Source organism: Erpetoichthys calabaricus, chromosome 1 (assembly GCF_900747795.2).
Source record: "Erpetoichthys calabaricus chromosome 1, fErpCal1.3, whole genome shotgun sequence".
Taxonomy (NCBI): domain Eukaryota; kingdom Metazoa; phylum Chordata; class Cladistia; order Polypteriformes; family Polypteridae; genus Erpetoichthys; species Erpetoichthys calabaricus.
Window position 1 is genome coordinate 38,195,509 of NC_041394.2, and position 26,803 is coordinate 38,222,311.

General features: G+C 38.1%; 1 protein-coding gene across 1 annotated transcript in view; it reads left to right on the forward strand.

Moving 5' to 3' along the window:
* The window catches only part of LOC114648827 (serine/threonine-protein kinase 10-like), a 109,855-nt gene that overhangs the window by 47,861 nt on the left and 35,191 nt on the right, over positions 1 to 26,803 (forward strand). The window contains exons 6-10 of the mRNA XM_028798098.2: positions 2,500 to 2,694; positions 9,813 to 10,020; positions 14,941 to 16,773; positions 17,993 to 18,025; positions 19,330 to 19,460. Of these exons, the coding sequence (XP_028653931.2) occupies positions 2,500 to 2,694; positions 9,813 to 10,020; positions 14,941 to 16,773; positions 17,993 to 18,025; positions 19,330 to 19,460 (2,400 nt within the window). The remainder of the gene's footprint in view (positions 1 to 2,499; positions 2,695 to 9,812; positions 10,021 to 14,940; positions 16,774 to 17,992; positions 18,026 to 19,329; positions 19,461 to 26,803) is intronic.

A 26,803-nucleotide genomic window follows, 5' to 3' on the forward strand; every position in this document is an offset into this window, starting at 1 on the left:
AAGATATGTGTCATAGATTTGATGTCCGCTCTAAATTGGCTTTGTGGATGGGTGCCCTGTGACTGTTACCTCATCCGGTGCGTTTGATAATAGATGGACAATGGAGGGACTTGCAGCCATTAGTATCTATTACTGGCAAGTCCATTTCTTTTTCATTTAACATTTGCATTTACTCTGTCAAATATGGTCTGATCTTGCAAATGATGTATAACTTGAATCTGCAAGACTGAGAAACAGTAGTTTCATGGTCCCTGAAGTGCAACTGGTCACCGATTACCACCCCAAGATTGAGAACAGACTTGGTAAGTGTTAGTGATAATTAGCCAAGCTGAACAATGATGAAGTGTTAAATCGACAGATTAGCTACAATAACATGAAGGTCTGTCTTTGCCAGGTTGACCTGAAGATGGTGTCCCTTCATCCAGGTTGAAATATTAGTGAGACACATGATACTGTGTGGTGCTCTGGCTGAAAAAACAGTTAGAGCTGCATATCTTCAGCATGGCACTGATCAGAAAAACCACGGAACAGGATGATAGGGATTAGTGAGGAGGTAAATAAAAACGAGAGGACTCAGCACTGATCCTTGGGGCATCCTGGTGATAGCCTAGTATAGCTTTGACATGTCTCCAGGACACATGGTAGGATCTGCCTAAAAGGTGGGACTCAAACTACCTGAGGGCAGTCCCAGTGATGCCAATATGGCAAGGAGGATCTAGTGGTTGACCATGTGAAACGCTGAGAGTGTAGTAGCACTGCTGCTTGTCACAGGACAATGAACTCAAACACCATCCAGGTTACTGTTTGCATAGCGTTTATGTGTTTCCCCTTCATCCAAATGTATTTTTTCCAACTGCTCTGGTTTATAACCCATCCTAGATTAATCGGTGTGTTTACATAAACCCTATTTGAGTGAATATATGAGTGTATTCCATACATGGTTGGTGTATTGTCCAAGGTTGCTTTCCCTCTTGTACCCACTGCAACCTGGAAATACAGAAGAAAAGGCAGGTTCTTCAAATTAATACATGGACAACAGGAATGTGAGGTATGGTATGAGGACTTCTTAAAGGACTAAGGGAAAACATTAAAGACAGGTCATTTTGGCCCCCTGATCATCTCCCGTTTATGATTGGTTAACTAATTCTCACCCGTTCACCAGCTAACAGCTAACGTGTGGTGAGCATACTGGTGCATAATGGCTTTTGTCACATCATCCAGGTGGTTGCTACACATTAGTGGTGGTTGAAGTGGCTCCCCACTTTGAAAGGTGCTATATAAATGTAAAAAAATATTATTATTATTATTATTATTATTATTATTATTATTATTATTATTATTATTATTGCTGCAGCCATGAAGGGGAATGTGCATTTCTAAGAGATCTGCCTTCAGTTCTCCATGTGAACTCAACAGCCGCTCCCCACATCCTCTCATTCTCTGGTATTTTCCACTTTGTGCAATAAAATAGTGGCATTTTATTGGCATCTGGGTTACTGTCTATGTGAGTGGCCAACTAGTATGTGACCTGGGTCTAGCCAGCATAATGTAATTTTTAAGAAGCTGCAAAATAAGAATGAAACAAAACGAAAACAAAACAAAACATAACCAGTTGTATCTCCAATGTTGTAGGTCGCCTTGGATAAAAGCGTCAACTAAATATGTAAATGTAAATGATTTTGCCCTTTTGCAAATGGCTTTGGCATTTTGAAAGTTCACAAAAAGTTTTTAGTTGATATTGATATTCTCAAATAAATAAGTCATCTGGAGAGTCTTGTTAAATTCCTTCTAGTTTCAATTTTTTTGTCATGATGGGTACATTAACAGCCCCATATGTTGGCAGTGATGAAAAAAGAAGAAATGGCAATATGTGGGGTCACTGAATTCTCTGGAACCCAAAGTGGCCCCAGGATGAGTTGGAGATGATAATCAGTTGGTTAACTTATAATGCATAAGACATGTAAATGCATTTTCTTTCATATTTTCAAAATCTCTGCTATAATGCCCATCTTCATCTTTTACTGTTGTTAATGCTGCTTGCTTACAACATCTCCAACAAGGTTCCAAGCAGACCCTTGGATCATGTGGACTACAGTATGTTATCATAGCACCAAGATTATTATTTTCTTAAGCGTCATAGGGAGCAGAACATACAACAGCAGCCCTGGATTGGGCCATTAGGTCGCTGTTGAACCCAGTCATGCTCATTCCAACATCCATATCCTTTCAATTTTAAGTCACAAATTATCCTTGCCTGCTTGCCTGTGGGACATGAAAGCAAAACTGTAGCACACAGAAGAGACTACTTTCAAACACAAGGAAGAGCATGTAACCTCACTGTTCTTGTTGGGTGTCACTTTGGACACCACAGTGTCATCTTTCACAAGTTGGATTTGTTGTGCAGCTAAAACTTCAGGCACTGCCTTTGCATTCCTCTTAAGGCAAAGGTAAGATTGTCCAAAATTTTCATCTAATAAATATTTACTTCACTTTGATCAGGATGGCCCCAGAGGTGATCCAGTGTGAGACATCAAAAGATGTTCCTTACACTGCCAAGGCTGACATCTGGTCCCTGGGGATCACTCTAATTGAGGCAGCAGAAATGGAGCCACCATTCCACGAGCTCAACCCCATGAGAGTGCTGTTGAAGATCACCAAGTCTGAACCCCCGTCCTTGAAACTGCCACATCTATGGTAAGCGGCTTTATGTCTTTTTGCTTCCTACAGCTCGTCCCCTGTTCAGCACTGACCATTTTTAAAATTGTACTCAGGCACATGGTCATGGAAAGTGAAATGTTACCTTCATTACCTTCATTGTCTTTCTGCTTAATTACGGGAGAATGAAGAGGGGTGCAGTGTATGCTGCAGCAGTTCCATAGAGTTGAAGGAGATGATGGTGGTATTACAACATTGCCATAGATAGCAAAGGAGAGCGCAGTGCTTGTTGTATTAGTGCAGCCATGGGTTTGGAGATGTGACAGTGAAAGCCATGATGCAGTCTATTGTTTTTTTTACAGTGTGGTTTGGCTTTACATCATTCATAATAAATCTTATTGTTAACTAATAATACTTCAAGATGTACAGAATTAGAGCAAGGCATTGTGTAAAAGGATGGACAAAGTGTAGAATCTAGGTTTTAAAGTGGCAGTATCACCATAGGTCTGGTAAATGAGCACCAAGGGAGCCCCCCTACTTTAAGCAGACATAGCCATTTTTACAATTGTTTTTACACTATACTGTCAATTAAGACTCCCAATTTCAACTCAGATTTTCAGGAAAGACAGCTGCACACTAATCACACAACTAATAATGTTTGTGCAGCTAAGCTAAGTTGCACATTTACTTACAATTTGTAAAATATCAGTGGAGCAACTTCACTCTTGTACTCCAACAACTTTGGGCCTGCGGGTCATTAGGATGCCACACACAAATCTCTTGGGAAACTTATGTCAGTGCAACTCCAGAGCACATTTTATGTTCATTAGAACTACTTATGAATGTTTAGAAATCACTCTATTTTTTTGTCTAACCTCTTGACTCACCGGTATGAGAAAACTCACATAAAAAACTCACATATACTGTAATTTATAGTTTGACTTGTTGTCAAATTTACCCCTTTTCACAAACCTTATTTTGTTGATTTTCTAAGAATATGCAGATACGGGCTAGAAGGAATTTGTGAAGGATAAAGAGTAGAACATCTAATTAAGTGTCAAGTCCTACACAGAAAGATGAAGTTTCTAATTAGGAGATTGTCCTTAACAATAAAAAGCCTGCAATGACTGCATCCCCCTGTAGGCCTAGGATTGAGAACACCTGAAGTTCTGCATTAACTTTGGCAAGAAACGGGGACCCTGAACTCCATTACTCCTTCGCCTAGTTGGCAGACTTGACAACTTCCTTGTCCAGTGTTGAGGAGCATACCTTTCTCTATTTATTTTTTGACTGCTAAACTACAGTATTTTGGCACCAGGTTCTTGGACATATGACAATCTACGACAATATGCGGGATGCTTTAGTAATTCGTAAGGAAAGCTTTAATGCCATATGTGTTTCACACCTGATTAACAGACAGATGACTGTCAAATTCCATCCGTGTGGTCACTTCAGAACTCAGCATGACAGGTCCAATTAGTAGTAGTTATAGCAGTGGCAATATGTCACTACACTGGCTTTAAGAAGAAGTTCTGGATGAGATATTGGGACAGATTAGCTGTTAACTAGATAAATAGTTTTCCCTCTTGTTTAGTCTCCTCTCGTTTTTCAAATTTCTTATGTAGTTGTAGTAGTACTGTTACATGTGCAGAGTACTGGTAAATTCTTCCTTAAACAGGAATGTGTGAAAACTTATATGAGTGTAAGAAAAATCATTAGATTTAATTTAATAACTTAAGTGTGCTTGACTTTGATCAATCCAGTGCAGGCCATTCCATTGCAAAGCAAGGAAAAATACAACACAACAACCACAAAAATAACCTGGCAAATCAAAAAATAAATAAATACATTTTTATAAAAAATTAAAAAAAGACTTTGCGTAAAGCCAAATACCAAGGTGTCAAATCAAAATGCCAAAGAAACAAAGTGAATCTTATCAGGATATGATTAACATCACAAGAGAATGAATATCTATAAAGAAGTCAGCTTTAAATGGTTTAAATGAGTAAAGCAGTACTGCAAAATAAAAGTGAATGGTTTCAAGTCCAAACTGGAGTGTTGAGACAAGTGGAATATCACAAACTGACCTATGGAGGATGATAGAGTCACACAATGTAGGAGATACCAACGTGTTGGGTGGAGGTGTGTTGTGGAACTTTGGATACCAAGAATCCCAGAAAAAGAATACTGTGAGCACTTGAAAGGCTTTAATGAATGAAGCAGGAAAGAAAGGAGTCGGGTATGGTAAGTCAACAGCAAAGTTTAGAACATACAGAGAGAGGTGAATAGTGGAACAATCATATGTATAGTTCATAAACCTAACAGAACATCACCATAATACTCTGAGCATAAGCATTAGCATTCTGGGTGACTTTCTCAGCGACATGGGTAAATAAATGACTTCCTCCATTGCCAACTAAAATGAGTTAAATTTTCTCTGCTGTCAGCCCTACCTTGAATAATGAACCTCTTGTCTAGAATGATGCCAAGAAGGCTATCATATAAAAATATTCCTTTTATTAAATAACTCAAACTAAGTGAACGATAAGCAAAGGATGAAACAAAGGACCAATAAAATGCATTAAACAAAAAAAAACCCTGCTGGTTTTCTAGGCTTACTTTAACAAGGGTTGATCTGTTAGATGGAGTGTTTCACCCACTGGCTTCCTTCAAAGTACCACAAGGCACTGATGTCTCTTCCTTACAATAGTCATGTACTGACTGCCAAGGAAGACAATGGGAAGATGTGTACAGGACCAGAAGACAGACACAACCTAAAATGAAGTCACACAACTGGCAAAAGTGAAAACATGGAAGAGCAAAAGATATGTACACCAAAGCCAAATGAAACCCAAAGAATCATTGTCAGGAATATCTCCAAATGTTGTAAATTCAATAATACTTGCTAAACTCTTTCACTATGACTTTTATATAGTCCAAACACTTAGACAATCCTGGGAACCCATCCTCACTCCCTAACCACTGAAACTCAAAACAGTGTTGTACATCTGTAACCCAAGATGGCAAATGATACATATTGAAATATTACATCCTTAATAAAAAACAACTCTCAAAATTAAAGTAATATGATAAACTCCCATACCACAAAGATTACATAAAAATCTAAACAAATAGAAAAAAATTTTAAAGGAGAAAAAAAAAAGTAAGCAAACATCTGTCATATTCCAGATTCATGACAAGCTGAGCCCCTACTGTCATGTTTCAGCCAGGTCTCTAGCGGCTGGGGTTCAAATGCCTCTTTTTGGTTCATGTTTGATTATTTTGTTAATGTTAAGATTGTTAATCATTTAATTTCTATGTGTCTATGTATCTTCTGCTATGTTTAATGTGTTTTGTGGTGGTTCCCCAAGAGGCAGAGTCGTCTGATTATCACTCTCATGGCCTATAAAGGTCGGGAAAACCCATAGTCCATTGCGGTTCATTTGCATCTGCCAGCAATAGTGATTTTTCTGGTGATTTATTGCTTCTTTTTGATTATTGATTTTCTGGATTTTGACCTCTGTGCTCAGTGTTTCGACCACAGTTGGTATTTGTGTCTTGGAACTTCTTTGTCTTGGATTGCATTGTTTTTTCAGACAACTCATTTTGCCTTTTGTTCCCATCTAAACTTAATTTTGTCACAGAGCATTTGTGCTGAAAATTAATCTTTTATTGATGAAGATCCTGTGTTTGCCCTTTCATGACTAGCAGGGTTATGATGGCTTTCCCTCCCCTAGTAGGCATTTTGAGGTAATTTTAAGACATTTTGTGCTTCAGAACACCAAGTTTAAGAAACCTGCCTCTTCTTTCCTTGCAAATGAAGTCTCATGAACCTTTGGATTTATGGTGACTTTAAACACTGTCTCAAATGCATTTCTGGTCAAGCCTATCTATCTATCTATCTATCTATCTATCTATCTATCTATCTATCTATCTATCTATCTATCTATCTATCTATCTATCTATCTATCTATCTATCTATCTATCTATCTATCTATCTATCTATCTATCTATGGGCTCTACTATAGGTGTTCATTCACTCAGAGCCTTCAGTTATCCAGAGAAAGCAGCATCTCCAGGACAGTTTAGTAATTTCTCCTATCGCAGTATGGCTACATGTAGTATTTTATTGGCTAATCAATCCTTTTAATCTTTCCTAATGATCTTCACATCTCACTTTGGTATCTGCTGGTTTGCTTATCCTCCAGTATCCAAGGGGAGCAATGCTGCTTTCTCCCACCCAAGTGATCCATATCTTTGTCACAATTTGTACCATCTGGATATCCCTGAAATGCCCGAGAACTGCCCAGAAGCAGTGCTTCCTATTTCAATTTCTAGTCAGGAAAGTTTGCTGGAACAGCAGTTCACTTGACAGCAAGCAGTGATTGAAGAACCTTTAGCCCTGAGGTCAGGTTTATACTAAGAGTGAAAGCCAGTTTACAAATAAGAAAAACCTAAATGAAGAACAAGGTGAAAAAAACAAGAAAGGAGAGAAGCGAGTATAGCAATAGACTTGAAATTGGGCTCTATTCTTGTTTTATCTTGGTAAAGTTCTACATTACTCTGCTTTCCTCTTTTGTATTTTTTATTGTGTAGTCTTTGTCAGAATGCCTCAAATCCCATAGAGATACCACTGTTTATAAGGTATTGAACTTTATAGCTTCTGCACACCTTGCCTTCTACATCTGTAACCTCAGGTAATTACATAGAGTAAAACACAAGCAGGAGTTAAGTTACAACTTTTAATTATATATTATTGATAACATTTGTAAAATAATAACAATAAGCAAAGTACATTTGGATATTGGCAACCATACAACCTGATAAATGCTGATGTATAGCTTCAGGTGGCACACTTGTTAGTTACTTTGTAGCGGTCTGGTGATGCTCATATTTAGACCATCAATGGGACGGTGATTTATTTTTTTTTTTGGTGGGGATTACAGGAACACACCCATCCTTGGCCCAACCCACACTCACTCACAGACAGAGACACAAATCCACTAAATCAAATAAATGAATGAATAATACATTAAATGGAAACCAAATATAAACAAACAAAATTCAGAAAACCCTCTCCTTTCCCTTTGGCGATAACAAATACAACGCACAACAAAAAACACCTACAACAATATCCATGAATCAGTCCCACATAATGGATGCAAATGAAGCTGGCGTGGGGGGAGAGGGGGCAGATCCTGTGAACTGTAGAGGTGAATATAAAGCTTGTCCTACAGTTTCTGAAGCATTTTGTATTGAGATTCGTGGGAGCGCGCCTTCTGACGAAGACGATGCTGATGGGCATGAGACAAAAATTAAAACCAAAACAACAGTAATGCAGGACAACCACATAATATCCACACAGACAAATGGCAGCAGTGATGACAAAAAACAACGATGCTCCTTCTCTGTTTAGCTGGCTCTCTTTTAGAGTTCCCGCCAGCTCTTTTTGTCCCAAGCAACCCCTGTACCTATTGCAGACATCCAATGAGGGCAATACCCTTTGGGGGCAGCTGGGAAATGAAGTCCATCAAGTTGTTCCACAGCTACAGATTTAAATGTCTCTAGTTAAGTCATCATTTAATGGCTTTCTTCAGGACAGGCTGCATGCCTATCTCAATATGGCTGCCGAGTTGTTTTTTCATTGTGGTCTTCTGTTCAGTCCAAGTGTGTGAGATGTTCCTTCATCGTGACGGTGTGAGAGAGAGGGAAAGGCAAAGCAGGCACAATTATACATTTTCTATTCAAATCCTACGGCCCATAGTGCATCATGAAACAGAATGGCTTCTGATTCAAAACCAAACAGCCAACTTTAGACCAATAGAATTCTGGTGTGACACATCACCCATTTACTGGCTTATTTTTATACCTTCCCCCAAAAACCATTTGCTGAGTGAAGTTTGCCAGCTAGGTAGTTTGGCTTTCCTGTGGAGGTGGATTGAGAGAGTCCTGCAGAGAATCACTTGCCAAACTGGTTTAATCACTTCCCTGAAAATTCACTCTCTGAGTCAGTCCTAAAGACTCTTGGATTAAACATGAAAGCATATCAATGAAATAAAACACTAATATTGCATTTGCTTTGTCTGACTTACAAATAAAGGCAAAAAAATATATCAATTTATGGACAAACTTTCACACTACAACAATTCTAAATAGCAGAGGTCTTGGGGATATTTGGAACCATTGATTGCCAAAATACTGATTTGCGTGAAAGACATGGCCATAGGTAATAAACAGACTGGGTGCCGATAGATAGTAAAAGGTGTGTCCTTAGATGTGAATAATAATAATTTTTCATTTTCCTGCCACAATTTAGATCTGGCCATAACAAACAGCAGTCTAAAGTGGTATAATTTAGAATAATGGAGATTAGCTAAGAACCTTAAGGAGAAAAAGAATAAAACCTTAGGCATTATTAGGATATCAAGGAGGAGAAATCAATAGTAAGTATTAAATACCATAACAAAACTCTAGTGTTGCTATAGTCCAAAATCAAGTAAATGATATAAGTAAATAAGTTACTGAAGAAAATCATTCTCTTGTAGATTTCAACTTTTCTCTTACCAAAGATCAGATAAATTCATACACCATGCATACAAGTCTGCCAAGATCCCTAACAAACCCTACTAAGTCAAGGAAATCAGTGATTTCAGACTCAAAACACTCAACAAGAGAAGCATAAACAAAAAAAAAGGAAATCTGAATGGAAATAAAATAAAACAAATTTGATATTATTTACATACAATTTCCATGTCATTTCTCAACATGCCATCCTTCCCTGCAATTCAGTATTTAACAGTTGTCTTCGAAGCAATTAAAAGACAAAAACCCCATCCTGACTTCAGTGAACCGACTCCATGTCTGACTTAAAATGACCTTCAAAGTCCCACAAACTCCCATACAAAGCCATCAACATTAAACATATAAATCCTTACTCCTTGTGCTGTACACATTTTGGTGCTCGTTATCCATTAATATTCTTTTCTCGAAGATATTTCCAAACACACATCTTCATCCAAACTTTTCATAACATTATAATGTATATTCAGTGACAAGAAAAAACAGACAAAGAATAAATAAGAGGTGCAGAGTTGACACATTGATAAAAGCTTCTTTTCTGTTTGCTGAATTCTTGTTGTGTTCTTCTTGACCTGCAGGTCTGCAGATTTCAAAGACTTCCTGAAGAAAGTACTTCAGAAGAACGCAGACTTGAGGTGGACAGCCAAGCAGCTGCTGGAACACTCCTTTGTGTCCAGTGTGAATGGGAATGGACCTCTCCTAGAGCTCATTGCTGAGGCCAAAGCTGAGGTGATGGAAGAATTTGAAGAAGAGGAGCAGTGTGAGGAAGAGGCGGATGATACCCTTGTATGTATTAACATGCCTGACCTGTGTTTACTGTGAGATGGCTTCATTCATTCATTTTCTTCATCTTATTAATTAGCATTTTCCCCTTCTCAAAGGCATTTATTTCTGTTTAACATTTTTGAAATGTATTTCTTAACGCTTAATTTTACTGTTAGTTTTTAGATGCCATTTAGCGACATAGTTGTGATGATGCTAGTCGGTTGTTATTGATGTGGTCATGCAGATCACAACCTCAATGTTCATTACAAAAAGAACTTAAAAGGGCCATTTTCTATCCAAGTGTGTGGCTATATCCCCTAGAAGCATTTAGTGTTTACTTAACCTCTGATCTCCTTTTTGTTAGTGGCTTCAGCTTGTTCCTGTTTGATTTTGATTTCTGCTTAACGATTTTTTGTTCCTCTGAAAGTACTGCTCAGTTTCCTGTTTACGATCCTACTGTGTATTTTGACTATGTCTTATATTCTGATAATCTACTTAAAAACTATGCTTTTTAATTCCAGGACAGTACAGTGTTGAGCACTTCATTTATTAGAAATTATCATAGTATTAATTATTGAAAATAATCCAAGTAAATGTGGTATATCTTTGTTTTTGTTGATTAATCTGTTTAAAGTACCTTGAGTTGCATGTAAATATATGATACGGTGCTATATAAATAGTTATTATTATTATTATTATTATTATTATTATTATTATTATTATTATTACATGGGCAAACTATCCTTCACACCAGGTTTCACCTAAAGCAGTTGTTCATAGCATGGGAGAAAATCTCTAGGAATCAACTAAAATGATGCAAGTGGTATGCCATCACAGCTCTTGAAAAGAATGAGGATGAGCAGAGTAGTCAATCGTTTGTCTTTAAATGATAGTAACAGTCAGTGCCTTTACATGCACACATATAATCAAAGTAAGCTGAATAACCTAGTTAAGGCTGAAACCTGGTTTCTTAAAAACACATATTTACATGGTTAAGTAATCTTCTGGAGCTCTCGTTTGGCAACACGCTCCAACAAAAGAGTACAAAAAAAGAGTTAAACGTAATTATCATTAACATTATACAAACATACTGTCTGTCTGTATACCTGCATTGTTATCACTCTTTAATTTAATATTGTCTTTATCAGTATGCCGCTGGAGTATATGAATTTCCCCTTGGGATTAATAAAGTATCTATCTATCTATCTATCTATCTATCTATCTATCTATCTATCTATCTATCTATCTATCTATCTATCTATCTATCTATCTATCTATCTATCTATCTATCTATCTATCTATCTATCTATCTATCTATCTTATCAGTCACTGTGAATCCATAAATGTGCATTATGCCTGTGATCATTTTCTTGACTTCTATAAATATGTTTAATCAAATTGCTAATTTATTAAGTTTCTATTACTGGGTTGTATGCAGCAATCTCTTCTCTGCTTGGCTGTGTGACTGAGCCCTGCATATTCCCGGTGGTACGTGTGCTTCTTGACTTGCACCCAGTGCTGCAGGGATAATAATAACACAAGTATTTTTACTTCAGTGAGATATGCGTTAGGTTACTCGTTACTTTAAAATGTGATAGGCCTGCTTAATGCACATTACATTTAACGTGTTCCCCTACTTCTCTTGAGATTGTGTTGCTGATCTTAGCACATGTATGTTCAGCTCTTCAACATAAATGTAACGATTTCTGAAATACTGAGACAGATTATTTCAGACAGGAGAAGTAATAATGTGAATATTTGCCTCTGAAAATGTATTTTGTGGACACTTCTATCTGTGGCTTCTAAAAACATGTGCAAACGTAACACATGTGCAGGCTGATAAAGTGTAACAGACATGCACAGACTACAAAATCCTTAACATGGATTTACATGGCCACATAATTGAATTATTCACGGAAAAATCTAGCTCTGTTAATGGGAGTAAGGGTTTACTGTACATATTTAAAAATGTAGGAATACAACTGGTTGAAAAACATAATTTTACTTAATGACTGGTGAATTGTTTATTTTGTTTGAGTCTATTAAATAACCTGGTTTCAAAGAAAACTGCAGAGGAGGACTCTCTGAAGGTGTTTTACTGTGATTGTCCGAGAGTTTAAGAAGATTAAACACAATCAGCGTCTATTAGTTGGAAGGGATGGCACACTTAAAACAGGAATTGATTTTTGTAAATAAAAGGGCAAAACAAAACAACATCTATGAATAGCCTAAAATCAAAATTAGTATATTGTTGTGGTAAAGTCATTTGTTTCTAGCAAAGTTCAGATAATTTGCTTATGAGATGCTTGTTCCTTTGTAAAACAGTCAGAGGGATGCCACACACTGTTATCAGTATGTTCCCAACAAAAGCAACTGATGAAACTGCAAGAATATTAATATCATCACAAGCAAGGCCTTATGACCATAGCATTAGCAAAAGAGGGAAAATATAAATCTAAATAAATGCCAAACAGAATCTAAAAATTCTAATATACTAGCTGTGTAAGCCCATGCTGTAAAAAGTCTGCGGTTTCGTTTTGCGGACGTGCTCTCTCCCCTTGTCTATCAGCAGCTAAGCAAGTTTCTCTCTCCTCGAAGGTTTTGTTTTGACGATGTTCTCGCCTTGCTTGTGCATTAGCAGCTAAGCGAGTTTGTCTTTTGTCGGCGGTTTCACTTTGGCAACGGAGTCGATTTCTTTCAGCTTCATGCTGTAGCCTTACACTTCTTTCTTCTTCCAACTCGTTAACTTGTGGCCGCCTTTCCAGCTCTTTGAGCTTCTTGCTGTAGCATCGCACTTCCGGGCCAGACATACAGACACACACACACACTTCCATGCATAGACGTTTATCTATAAGAAAAATAATGTTGAATGTTGCAGAAAATGATGGCAGCCAGCACCTTATTTCAAAATTAAAGGCTGCTAAATGTTTAATCAGAGCAGCCAAAGGTCAGAGTCAGTGCATTACCTTTGTGGAGACCTAAACACTTCAAGCGAGAACATCGGACAGTCAAGATCCAAGTAAATGTTCCTAATTTGTTTACACAAACCCTTCCAAACGCTTGATCCTAAATCCCTTTAGACACAGTATCACCCATGCCAGATTTCATGGATGCTTCACATCTGAGCAAATTGTGTACTCAAACCACTGTGCTCCTCAGACCCTGTTCTCTCTGTGGTGCATATGCCTTAGTCTCACACCTGCTGTAGATTTCCATATGACTTATCTGCTTAAACCTTCCTATGAAGCACACACATGAGCGTCCCAATGTCAGAAATCTTTTCTCCCAAGAACTAAAGTATTTCTTTCAAACTTAGAGCCATGTTACGCTGGACGACTTTTCACTCATTGCCTTCATTCATATAATCGTAGTGAGTTTGAGGCAGTCGATGGTCTAATCCCATGAAAGCCAATCATGTGATGTGACATGCCCAGCAAGTCAGTCCAACTAGTCCACGACACGCTCTTTAGTGGAGGTGGGCTCTATGTCCGTGAGACCTGACAAACAATGAATACTCATCTAGAAGTACAAGTAAGACAGTGACGAGTAATAAGGAACATGGAAGTTTTAGATCTTGCAAATAGAAGAGAAGTCTGTCTGATGTTTCGTGTTTTACAAAGAGAAAAAGAAAGAAAAAGAGATTTTGACTGAGTTCCCCAAACCTGTTAACCCTTTGTCCACCGCCTTCTACAAAAGATAGGGTGCTATTGTCTATCACAAAAAGAGGTGAGCACGACTGTGCTGGAAGGTCAGTGGAGCGGTGGCTCTGAGGCTAAGGATCTGCGATGGTATCCCGAAGGTTGCCAGTTCGAATCCCTGTCAATGCCAAAAAGAAATTCTACTCTGCTGGGCCCTTGAGCAATGCCCTTAACCTTCAATTGCTCCAGGGACGCTGTACAATGGCTGACCCTGCGCTCTGACCCCAAGGGGTATGCGAAAACTAACAAATTCCTAATACAAGAAATTGTATAAGGCGAAATAAAATTCCTAATACAAGAAATTGTATAAGGCGAAATAAAAGAAGAACAGTTACTAAACCTGACAGTCATGTAAACTGATGTGGTTGGGTGACTAGATCATCAGTCAGCAAATTTGACATACACAACCAATAAGTAGTCACATAATGGGACATCAGTTTTATTCACAATGAAAAGCATTGTAGTTTTCTCCAGACTCTGAAGATTTCTTTAACTCTTTTCCACACTAAGCACAAAAGCTGCCATTTGTTCATTCCATAGCAAATAAACAAGTGTTTCTTTTGTTCTTTTTCATTTAACATTTTCCTTTCCTTTTTGGTCCACCTTAATATTAACATGTTCCTTTGCTCTTATTTCACAAGGCACATTTTTTTATTTTTGCTTTTAAATTACACAAAAAATCAAAGTAAATTTCCCTTTAATGTAATCAATTCTAATTCCTGTAATATCTTACTCTGTAAAAACAGCTTTCTTTCTTTCTTTCTTTCTTTCTTTCTTTCTTTCTTTCTTTCTTTCTTTCTTTCTTTCTTTCTTTCTTTCTTTGCAATAGGAGAAATTCCTTCACAATATGTTCTTCTTGCCACCAGCTTTAAATAAAACGTTGACTGTGATGTTGCCTGTTGGAATCCATGCATACAAATAATTATAATGGTGACAATAATGCTGTGAGCACCAAAACATAATGGGGTAAAAATGGAAAAAGTGCACAAAAATATTCACCTCAGATCTTGACAAGTAATCTGTGAAAATGGTATATTGTATTATGGTAAAAAAAACAAAACTGTATATTGACAGATTACTGTTACATTTTGAATATTTTTTGAATATAAGGACACAACAAAGTAACAGTTTATTTAAATATATACTTAGATTTCTGAGGCCAGAAAATGATATAAAATATTTACAATAAAAGTAAATCTACGTAACTCAGGATTTTTTTATCTCACTATTGGCTTAAAACTAGATCACTTCCAACTGTGAGCCTTGTGTCGCTGACCTCAGAGATGAAAGTCATGAAGAATCCTTAACAGAGATGGCAGACCAGCAAAAATCAGAGTTTAGTAAAGATGCTGTGAATGTTGAAATGGTCCTGGAGGTGCAGGAAGGCCCAAAAATCCAAGAAACTGGGACAATTACCAACCCATCTGATGCTGGTTGCACATGTACAGATATAGAGGCCAAACATTTAGTACTCCTTGACACAGCTGAAACAGATCAGACAAAACAGCAAGAAGAAAAAAATGAGCCCAGCTTAAAGGAGAGCAATACGACTCCGCAAGAAACTGGCCTTCCATTGGCAAGTTTAAAGAAGCTGTGGCGGCGTTCAGATCCCATATCCTTCCTGCGAAAGTCTTCCGGAAGAAGGCAGAAATGCAAATCTTACTACTGGAAAGCACATGCTGCTGAAGAATTGACCTGTACAATAGAGGCTGATGTCCTCAAAATGAAAGAAAACAATGGCCAATACCCAGACATTTGTAAGGCCACTATTAAGTTGTCCGACCAAGAACAAAGCTGCAAAGCTTTACTGCCAGAGACACCAGAGGAGGCCACCATAACCACTTCAGAAGAAATAACAGCAGAGTTAAGACCTGGCCATACAGATGGATTAATGAGCTGCACAATGCAATTACCTGATCAGGTCTCAAAAGATGAAAGCTCAGAAACAGAGAGTAAAGAGACACAAACAAATAATAAGACAGATGACCTTAATTCTGAGGCCAATGACCATGTGCTACAGACAGAAGTCAAAGAAAATTCAATTTCTTTATCCCAATCAACCAATGGAGAAAGCACAGAGGAAACCCCAAGGTCAGCAATGGAAGATCCCTCGATGGTGGTTCAAGAAGAAGGACTACCACAGAGTAGCTGTCCTATTGGGGAGGTCACTGACATCCATGAAGGAAGCTTCACTGCTGAGGACCAATCCATTTCTCATTCAGACAGATCTTCCAGTGTGGACAACGATAAAGAGGAACCATTGTCTCTGCCAGACATTTCTTTTGCAAAGCATGATTTAATCTGGACACTGAACAGACTGTCTTACCTGGACTTGACACTCAGTCAAAGAGATAAAGCTCTGATGACAGTGTCTAGACAGCAGAGCCAACCTGACTTGGGAGCAAAGGGTGAAATGAGTAAAATGAAGGCAATTTGGTATAGCACAGGTTTGGTAGTGCAGAGAGGACAGACATCAGAGGAGGCAGTCACACCAGCAAAGATAAGCATTCGTAAAAGGGAAATGGAGGTTGAGTCTGTGCCAGAGAGCACGGTCACCCGGAAAAAGTTTAAGAAAAGCAATCATCAGGAGGAGGAAGATAATGAGGAAACAAAGGATAGCTCAAAGAGCATGACTGAACCTCCAAACGTCTCCAAAGTAACCAAAAGTACTGAAAATGATATCACAGAACTGATAGACACATGTGATCCTGCTGACATTTTAAATGTTAAAGTAAATACAGACAGAAGTCCCCTGAAAGTAAAGGAGGCTCAAGAGGAGGAGCATGCAGAGATACAAGAAACTTGCCTAGAAGATAAGTCTGGAAAGGGAGAGACGCTGGTTAAAAGAGTGAATTTTGTCTGTCAGGCTCCAGTCAACATGGAGAATGAAGTTCAACCAGAGGAAGAAGAGAAAAACAAAGAGCTTCAAGAAAGGTTCACTGAAAATGGTCATTTGGACCCAGAAGGATCCCACTGCAGCACTGAATCAGGAGGGAAAGTAGCAGGACAAAAGGGCCTTGATGAAAATGGACACTTCCCTGGGCCCATGACAGATGAATCCGGGCTGTATTTGAAGGTAATACTTTTAAAATTAAACGCCTGGAACATCATTTTATGAAACTGTGGCATAGCTGGGAAACATGTAAGCACTGACAAAACTAGTGAATTTAATCCTTTGTGGACGCTAGGGGCGCTGTTACCCCTTTAAACCTAACAGACAGATGCATAGGACACAGGTTATAAACACAAAGAAGTATTTTTAATTCTTTTCTTCTCCCACAGCACCACAGCCACAGTAAACAGGCAAGTAAATAAGCACAAAACACAAATCTCTCTCTCTCTATTTTCTCCTCCACACCTCCCAGCAAGCTTTGTCCACCTCCACCCGACTCTGGCTCTATGCTGGGTCTTCAGCAGTCCTTTAAATAGTCCTTGACCTGGAAGTGCTTCTGCTCTTCCATCCACGTGGCTTGTCAGCACTTCCAGGTCAGACAGAGAATTAAAGTTCTTTAATCAGCCCGGAAGTGCTTCGGGGCTCCCGTCCTCGTGACTTCCTAGTACTTCCAGGCTATAAAGGAAGAACGACTCCCCCGGTCCTTCCACAGTACCCCGTGGTGGCACCTATGGCACCCAACATGGCTGGGATAGTGAACTCCAAGTCCCAGGATGCCCTGTGGGAATCCGGGGCACCGCTATACTCCAGCGGAGCTGCCATTTAGTGTCTTGGGGGAGGCAGTGTCCTAAAGTAGCTGCCTTCCCCTTCTTTCCATTCTCGAGGAATCCCAGCCGGGTTGAGCTGCTGGCTGTCTCTTACACCTTTTATCATTTTAGTTATTTACTTTGATATCTTAACTTTTTTGTGAGTTTAATGTGAGTTGTATCTATTTGTATAGTGTATCTACTGTTTCTACCATAAATTGTAGGGGGGTTCTTGACATCAAAGAATCCAGAAAAACTCCAGAGAATCAAAAATTATAAAAAAAATAGAAGATTTATCAAAGAAATTCTTGATATAAGGATGGGGGAAATTTGGAGAGAAACAAAGTAACAAATAATAGACAAAAATAAAAAATTAACTTCCACTTTTAGCCTACCTAACACAAAAAAAAGTTCTGTGTCAATTTCCTTCCTTTTCCTTCCTCACCTCCGCCTCTGGCTTCATGCTCACCCTCCAGCTGAAACCTTTTTCATATACACAGTATCGGGGGTCTTCAGTGCAGGCTTTACCACAGAGATGGCCTCAGTAAATGTGCTCATTCATCTTTTCTTAATGATATTTCTGTTACCTTTTCCAGAAAACAGCAGTATCTGAAGCAGTGTCTGAGGGGGTGAGTACATCTTCATGTCTCAAATAGCTGAAGCATTTGTGACAAAGTTCCTAATCTGATTACATTTCTTTCCATTTTTTTTTTTTTTGACAATCAAAATATTTAAGGTAGTTTTAGACATGGGGTGGACTTGAGACCCTGTCCAGAATTGGCTCCAGAATGTTTCTTGTTGATGCTGGAATATGCTCTGGCTCCCTGCAACCTTGCATTGGATGAGGATAGTTGGAAAATTGATATATGTATTGATGGAGGAAGGGGCTGCAGGGTAGGGTACCACATTTTGGGGAATATATAAAGTGCTGATGGATGAATGCTTATCTCAAAGATCTGATCAACACAATAAGAGAAAATCAATCTGGCTCTCTCAACCACCACTCCATACATTTGTGATTTGCTGGTCATTTTAGGAAGTGGAGGGCAATGTCAGTCCTGGTGAGCCGCAGTGGCTACACGTTTTCATTTCAACCCAATTGCTTAATTAGAAACCAATCCTTGCCAATCTCAGACGTTATTTAATTTTATGGATTGTTAGTCTGCAATGTTGTGTTCATATATAGTCGATTTTTTATCCTTTCCAAGGATATCATCCAAATGATTTGAAGCCTAAAATGGATAATTTTCAGTCTGTCACATTTTTCTCTTAAGTGTTTTATTAAACTAAATAGTTCATAATGAATCCACACAGGTGTAAATGGAAACAAGTTAAATGGAGAACTGCATGCTCCTTTATCATTTGCATCTTATTGCTAATAAGGAGCCATTAAAACACTGAATGCAGCTGTTTAAGATTAAAATAAACAAATAAGGGTGGGGAACCTTAAATGAAGCATCAAAATGTCCCTTGAGCAATAAGTGCTTAATCAGCAATAATTGACTTCTGATTAAGAAAATGGGTTGGAACAAAAACCTGCAGCCACTGTGGCCCTCCAGGACCGACACTGCCCACCCATTCTAGTACCCTAAGCACCATGCCAAACTAACTAGTGCACTCTATGTATCCCACTGTGCAGGCTTCCTCATCTCAGTTTTGAAACTTGATTCTACCTTGTGCCTACTGCTGCTTGTATTATCGAAATAAGAATGACAATTAAATCCACTTTAGGCCACATGGGTGATCCATTTCATCTTTGCTTTCTTCAGATGACAAGGTCTCTCTGCAGAGCATCTTGTAACACAACTTTCAGGTCCTACCTCAACATTAAACCCATCCATTCATTCTTTTGCCATTTTGCAATTTGCTTCATTCAAATTATAAATTGATATCAGGCACAGATATGGGATATCTTTTTATCTTTGTCTTACAGGAGGGGACAATACACAGGAAAACTGTGAAGAAGACCCGGAAATTTGTTGTGAATGGGAAGGAAGTGAGTGTCACCACCTCCAAAATTGTCCTTGAAAATGACAGGAAGGGAGAGCAAATGAGATCAATCAGGTAAGAGGACATCGGAGCACCAAGTTGATTTGGGAAGTTACACTCTGCCAGTCCAACTAGCCATACACAGCCATTTTGATATTACAAATTGAATTCACTTCACTTTATTCCTGCACTTTTTTCTAAGATCCCATCACAAAATAGTAATTACTATTCAGAAAGGTGTTTCATTTTGGTAATTTTTTAACCTAGATTTGAGCTTTAGGTATAGTATTAGTAATCTAGCAGGAATAACAGAAAGGCATGTAAATGTGATACTGTTGAACCCCATATATACAGTACCTAAGTGTTCAACAGTTTGGAATCACCCAGAAATGTCCACTTTTTGGATAGAATTTGATTCCATTTTTATCAAGGAACCATTAAATTGATTTAAAAATACAGTGAATTCAATTCTAATGGACTAATGGCTATTACTGCTTGAAATGACTTATTTTTAATTTATTATTCACACATTACTGTTGCAGATGACACTGGTATTTGATGTAAATTTAAGGAAGAAGCCAACTGAGGACCTGTAAGATGTTTGTTTCTCAAATGACAGACTCTGATGTCCTTATCCTCTTATGCAGTTGCCTATCTGCTCCTTCCCCATCTTTTTCTGTCCTGGTTAGGTCCAGCTCACCTTGAACTTCTAAAGCAGTAGTAGGCGCCTTTGTATGAAATCTTTAACTTCTTGGCAGTCTGCGACATGGAGTAACCTTCATTTTGAAAAACAACAATCGTCTGTGCTTTTAGAGAAATCTGTGTCATTTTGGTTAATTCTGAACCCAGATTTCAGCTTTATGAATGCTAGTATCTTGCAACACAAAGTGAGACCATTTACTTGCTTTATTGAAAGGAATGTTCCAGCGATGCTACTGCAAAAATTAATCTCATAACCGCTAAGCATTTAAACATGTACAAATTAAGGATAAGCTAAGGAAGTTCATTATTAGGGCACTGAAGGAATTTCTGCTGAAAGTAGGACTTTGCAGTTACATGTGAATGATGAATTAAAAATCATTTCAAACAGCAGTAGCCATTAGAAACACTAGTAATGTCTTCCCTGTGTTTTAAATAAATTTAATGATATCTTGAAAAAAAAGGTATCAACAACAACAGCAACATTTATTTATATAGCACATTTTCATACAAATGATGCAGCTCAAAGTGCTATCAATTTTTGTGTATGTTCAAACTTTTGAATGCTAGTGTATAAAAGATGCATACAGTATTTTTTAATTATGTATATTACATTTATTTATTATATATATATATATATATATATATATATATATATATATATATATATATATATATATATATATATATACTGTGTGTATATATATAACAGATAGAGGGCGCTGTCGTCCTCTTGAACCCTCCGATCAAACGCCAGACACCAGGTAAAAGTCCAAATATTGTTTTTATTTGAACTACACAGTGCACAAAGCACCCTCCTCTCCACAATACTCATATACAATAACAATAATCACTTCAATAATCCTCCACTCTTCCAGACGCGTTGCCACCCTTCCACCCAGCTCAGCTCGACGTCTGGGATTTCCCACAGTCCTTTTATAGTCCTTGACCCGGAAGTGTTTCGCTCTCTCTGTCCATGTGACTAGGAACACTTCCTGGTTATATAAAAACTGTTCTTCTTCATCCCGGAAGCACGTCATTCCTCTTGTCCATGTGACTCGGACGTACTTCCGGGGTGTAAGGCAAATAGTCGCTGCTCCTCCCTGCAGCGCCTTCTAGCGGCCCCCATAGTATCCAGCAGGGCTGCAAAGGAAAAGTCTAATGACCATAATTTCCTGCTGGCATTCGGGGCACCTCCATGCTGCAGGGAGGGCTCCACCTGGCGGCCTGCGGGTATTGGCCGGGATGAATGGCCGGCCATATATCACTATATATATATATATATATATATATATATATATATATATATATATATATATATATATATATATATATATATATATATATATATACAAGGTGAGACACAAAAATAACCGGATTGGTAAAAAATATATATTTATTGATGAATTACAGCATTGTAATCATTATCACCTTCTATATACCCCCCCTCCCAAACTCTACACCGCTCCATGCGTATCTTCCATTGATTGAAACAGTGCTGGAAGTCTTCTTGCTTGAGGCTCTTCAACAGGCTTGCCGTTTCTTTCTTCACTTCATCCATTGAAGGAAAATATGTTCCTTTCAGGTCACTTTTGATTTTCGGGAACAAGTAAAAATTACAGGGAGCTAAATCGGGCGAATAGGGAGGATGATCGAAGACAGGAATGTTTTGTCAGTCAAAAACTGCTTTACGGAAAAAGTATTGTGCGCAGGAGCGTTGTGTTGTCTTGACTCGCTGTTTGCTTTTTTCACACAACATTATAGCGGCAACTCGTGTATCGATTGTTGTGCAAATACTGACTGGGCTATTCACAGGATATACCTAGCTGGTCGGCGGTTTGAGAGGGTGTGTAGGAGGTGATATAGTTCTATGATTCACCTCCAGATGGTTTTCCAGGAAAGCCTCAAGCTCGGTCTGGTTATTTTTGTGTCTCACCTCATATATATATATATATATATATATATATATATATATATATATATATATATATATATATATATATTTTTTTTTTTTTTTTTTTGGTATAATATACAAGGGACATTCAAAAAGTTTCCGCACTTTTTTTTAACTCTGTCTATTAAGAATTTCAAAAACAATTGACATCATTTTTCTACATAGTCACCTTCGTTTGTGATGCATTTCTCCCAGCGTCGTACCAAAATTTTAATGCCCAATTACTACTCCTCCCACCTTCACCGTTTCCAACAAATATATAAAAATGTGGAAACTTTTTGAACATCCCTCTTAAATATTATAAACGAATGTACAAAACAATGTTAAAGGTTTGAGGTTCCACCCCATATACTTGAATTAAAGTTGGGTTAGAGTTTACAGATATGAGCTCAAAACAGAACTGGAGAGAAAACAAACTGGCTGCTATATATATTTAGTAGACAGGAAGTGATGTAATGGGAGAATAGTATTCTGAGAACCATAAATAACATCAGAATGAGGTGGGTTCTTGAGAACCTGAAGAGGAACAAATGTTGGCTGTCTTCTAAGGATCATTCTGAAGTTCTGAATTATAATCTGATTATTTAGATGGTTACCTACCAGGGAATGTTTGTGCTTGGTCAGCTAGTTGACAGACATCCTCCACATCCTCTCAGTTGTGAGAAGCAGCTCATAGATATGTGATACAGTATCTGTCAGATAATACAAAAGGTACACGACACGTGTTTCGCCCTTATTGATGCTCTTCAGGTGTACACCTCTTAGGGGGTATGAACCTAGGATGTCAGCACCTGAGGCGAAGCCTCTGACATTGCACCATGGTGCTGGTTTGCTTATCTGACAAGGTGAAGATGGGAGTACAGTAGGTGAAATATGTGTCATGTACTTTTTGCATTATTTGGTAGATACTGTATCACATAGCAATGATATATATGCATAATTGTTTTAAAATCAGTTAATACTTCTTCTGAAAGATGTTTCCAACCAAATACAGTTCCCTAATATGAATTTTAGTTGCTTAGGCAAAAGAAACAAGAGTGCCTTACGCTGAAAAAAACACTAGTGGCGCCATACACACCAAAAAAAGAAAATCCCTATTCGCCTATGTGGGTACAAAAGCAATAATTTATTTCTTGTATAGCCCAAAATCACACAAGAAATTCCTCAATGGGCTTTAATAGGCCCTGTTTTTAGACCCAGCCTTGACTCCCTTAGAAAACAAGAAAAAAAATCCAAAAAAACCCTTGTAGGGAAAAAAAATGGAAAAAATCTTGGGAAAGATGATTTAGAGAGTGCAATGGGTGTCAAAAAATGGGATAAAAACAACACACAAAACAGAACACAAGTAATCCCCTTCACACAGCTAGATGGCCAACCTATCATTGCCACCTCAGAGTCAGAATCACTTTTATTCAGCAATACTTAATGTACAGTAATTTGACTTGGTAGATTTGGAGCTGCTTATATACATTGATACAATACAGCAGTACAAACTACAAGGCAAAATGCAAGAATAGATGATACCACTCACTAAATACAGAACTGTCACATATTTGGATATGGATTTGTTCAAATACGTCATAACCAAAGTAGAAACTAATTAACATAAATGAAAAATGCTACCATGTTAACTTACTTTTTGGTCTTTCCTGAAGTGTGGTTGTCCTGAACATTTATAACAGTTGTGTTCCTAGAGCTGAAACCTGTACCTAAGTCAGATCTGCATTTTCAGAAATAAGACACCTATTTAATGTGGCTGTGGGAGCACAATGGTTAGTTTAGCTGGCTCGGAGCTATAAAACCCCAAATTAGTTAATATCAATGGAATCTGCACATTGTTTCTGAGTCAGCACGGTTTTGTCAAAGTACTCTGACCTTCTTCAACATCTTAAAGGGATGTGCAATAAACTAATAGAATTCTGGTGAGAGTTAGCTTGTGAGTGTACTTGACTGTTGTCTAGGATTAACGGCCATCATGTCCAGGTTTATTTTCTGCCTTGCGCCCAATCCTGCTGTCATAGATTAAGGTTTCCCACAGTCCGGTAATTAAGAAAAGAGGTTAAGAAAATGGATGAATGGAGATGAACTACACAGTTATAAGCTTTTGCAGGTTCCAGTTTATATTTAGAATTAAGCATTGATCTTTTTTCAATATATAAGTGTTGGTTAAACATAGTCATGTACAAACCTTATGGGTCTGATAATGGATGGATGAATGTTTGGGCTATAATGTAACTTAGCATCACATTTGAAGAGTTACAAAGCACACACAAGTTTCCATTGTACATACGTGTAAGTGTGGGAGAGCACACACACACACATCCTTGCTGGCTACGCTTAATCATTCACTAATGTGTTTCACTTTGAATTCTTCCTTCATGACCAAGTAGAACTGTGTACTACGCTTCTTAAACAGCCACACAAATATTTTGATTATATGTTTGCTTCCATAATACCTCCATAAATATGAATTTATTAAACTATAATACCGTATACTACTATTAGTTGTTATCTAGCTGAAATTAATTGAACATGGCCTCAGGTTCAAATTCTCAACAATAGAGCTACTCTGCCTCCAAGAAAACCATTTCCTGAATTGCTTGTAGTTCCTGTCCATCAATACCCATAATCTACAGCAAAGACCTGAAAAACAGTCAGGAAACTGGGTGATATATTCCATGGCAGCCTTCCCTTGACCTCAACGACCCATTCGAGGTTTAGGATTCCTGGTCAGGCCTTCAGTGCACTTCCAAGTCTAATCTTTGATCCTCTGTCTGCAACGTCTTCATATAAGAACTCAGACATTTTATTGATTTTACAAATTCTCTTTAATCGTTTTTAGTTTTTCCATTGCTGTCTCAGTTTATAACACTCCTGAGCCCTCCTGGACTCCATTAGAGTTAAAGACTTGGCTTATTAAACCACTAGAGCAGGGGTGGCATTCTAACTCTTTTCCTAATCAGTGACCAGTTTTCACTGCTAATTAACTTCTTTTTCCCTTAATTTTAATAGCCCTGTTTTTAAGGATTCAGTGCTCTGAATTAATTATTTTCTTCGTTAAATGACAGCCAAACAGAAATCAAATGTGAAACAAGTCAACGGTTGACCAGCTAAATTGGGGCTTCAAACTCCAACTAATTTCACTCCAACCAGTTTCTTAATGAGAAGCCAATTCTTGCTGTTAATTAAACTCGTTATTTAATTCTATGGCTTGTTGCTGCTCTCATTCTGACACAGAAGACATTTCCATAACTGTTGATTTTCTGTTTTTTCTAAGAACATTGTCAAAATGTTTTGGTGACCTGAGAGATCAACCTTACTGAGACCTTCACCTTTCTTTACTGTCAGATATTATGTGATGGACACGGGTGAGCTGGGGCCTCATGTATAAACGGTGCTTACGCACAGAAATGTTGCGTACGAACCTTTCCACGCTCACATCGCGATGTATAAAACCTAAACTTGGCGTAAAGCCACGCACATTTCCACGGTAACTCATTCCTTGGCGTACGCAATTTATCCGCCCGGTTTTGCAGACTGGCGGCACCCAGTGTTAAAACAGTGCTACTGTTCCTGTGTGGTTACCCTTTCTTAGATCCACATCCACGGCGGCGGCTTTATCAAATACACTGAAATTAACCGAAATATCGTTCATAAATTTAATGCATCTGATTGTAATTAACCTGTAACAATATAATGGTCCACAGAATGGTCAAACTACTGTTCCTGTGTGCTCATCCTTTCTTTCTTAGCTCCACATTCCTGACACGGCTTTATAAATACACTGAAATTAACTGCATATTGTTTATTAGTGTAATGCATCTGATTGTAATTAACCTGCTGCAATATAATGGGCCAGGGAATAGCCATAGTATTCCAAATACCATAACTGCTTTAGCGTTGTTACGCTCACTGCATCTTGTTCTTCTTTTTGCTGTTCCCGTTAAGGGTTGCCACTGCGGATCATCTTTTTCCATATTACTCTTACTGCACCACTTGGAGTATTTATATCACTGTATCTGAGTGTGAATCACAGCAGCAGATGATCGGAAAGAGAATTATCGGTATACAGTTTCAAGTACACACTACCTCAACCACGGCAAAAAGCGTCAAAGCCTTTCCTGTACGGACCTCGCGTTTCAGAAACAGTTTCATCCCAAGAACTATAAACGCACTCAATCACCTCACTGTAAACTTGCACTACAGTTATAATATTGCACAACCTGCGCTACTTTATAAAGCGCGTATGATGACAATATCATTTTTAAGATGAAATGCAGCAAAATATGTTGCTTATAGTATACAGATAAAACTTTAACTTCATTTAAATAATCTGTATTGCTAATAATTAAACATGTGAGGACACGGTGCCGCAGCGTATAGCTAGTTCAAGGATAGCTCCTGCCTTGCGCTGTATTCTTGCTGGTGCTGACGCGACACTGGAAGGATAGACGAATAGAATAATTAAACATGTACTATGAAGATATTTCAATGTTCCTTAAAAGTTTTGAAGAATCGGCGTTCTAAGCTTACAAATGGCTTAACGTCTATTACAGAGCTGATTGTGTGGCGATTGGAGAAAGAAAAGTATGGACAGGAATTGGAGGTTAGTACGTTTGAAAGAGACAGTACTTCTGTAATAAATTATTTCATCGAAGGTCACACATGGTGCAGCAAGCCTCTTGCGTGAGATATGAACAATCACTGCGCCACCGTGTTCCCATGTTTAATAACATGCTTTCATTCCTATCATCATGAAAATGAT